Source organism: Microtus ochrogaster, unplaced genomic scaffold (genome assembly GCF_000317375.1).
Source record: "Microtus ochrogaster isolate Prairie Vole_2 unplaced genomic scaffold, MicOch1.0 UNK74, whole genome shotgun sequence".
Lineage (NCBI taxonomy): Eukaryota > Metazoa > Chordata > Mammalia > Rodentia > Cricetidae > Microtus > Microtus ochrogaster.
Genome location: NW_004949172.1, coordinates 730,622 through 731,164, shown reverse-complemented (window position 1 = coordinate 731,164; position 543 = coordinate 730,622). Strand labels below are relative to the sequence as shown.

General features: G+C 59.7%; 1 protein-coding gene across 1 annotated transcript in view; it reads right to left on the bottom strand.

The window, feature by feature from the left end:
- Positions 1-543, bottom strand: part of Ckm (creatine kinase, M-type) — a 9,767-nt gene that overhangs the window by 1,048 nt on the left and 8,176 nt on the right. The window contains exon 7 of the mRNA XM_005370290.2: positions 16-205. Coding sequence (XP_005370347.1) covers positions 16-205 — 190 coding nt within the window. The remainder of the gene's footprint in view (positions 1-15; positions 206-543) is intronic.

Sequence of the window (543 nt, the reverse complement as noted above, 5' to 3'; positions counted from 1 at the left end):
CGGGGCCGGACGCACCTGTGCCGCGCTTTTGGAGACGCAGGCGGGTGAGAATCTCCTCGAACTTGGCATGCTTGCTCAGGTTCGCCAACTTCACGTGCACGCCTCCGCGCAGCCCGGTGCCCAGGTTGGAGGGGCAAGTGAGAACGTAGCCCAGGTGCTCATTCCACATGAAGGGGTGACCAGCCTTCTTGAAGATCTCTTCAATCTGAGGAGGGGAGAGGGCAACAGGGGTTAGGCTCCAAATGCTGCCTGCCAGGGTTTTCCGAGGGACCAGGTGTTAAAATATGGGTAGGGGCGGGGTTCGCCAGGGGCGGGAGTGGAGAACCAACCTGGAGGAGCTCTGGAGAGAGGGGAGAGAGGCCTATGGCAGAGATAGGGGCGGGCTTCAGACTCTCGGTGTGGGGATGGGGCTCTGAGAGGTGGAGCTCTGGCTAGGGCTGGGGTTAGAATGTTGGTAGAATGGGTTGGGGTGTCTAAATGTGGAGAAGGGTTGGGACCTTCTTGGGGAGGTGGGTAGAGTGGAATCAGAAAGAGCAGAGCTTG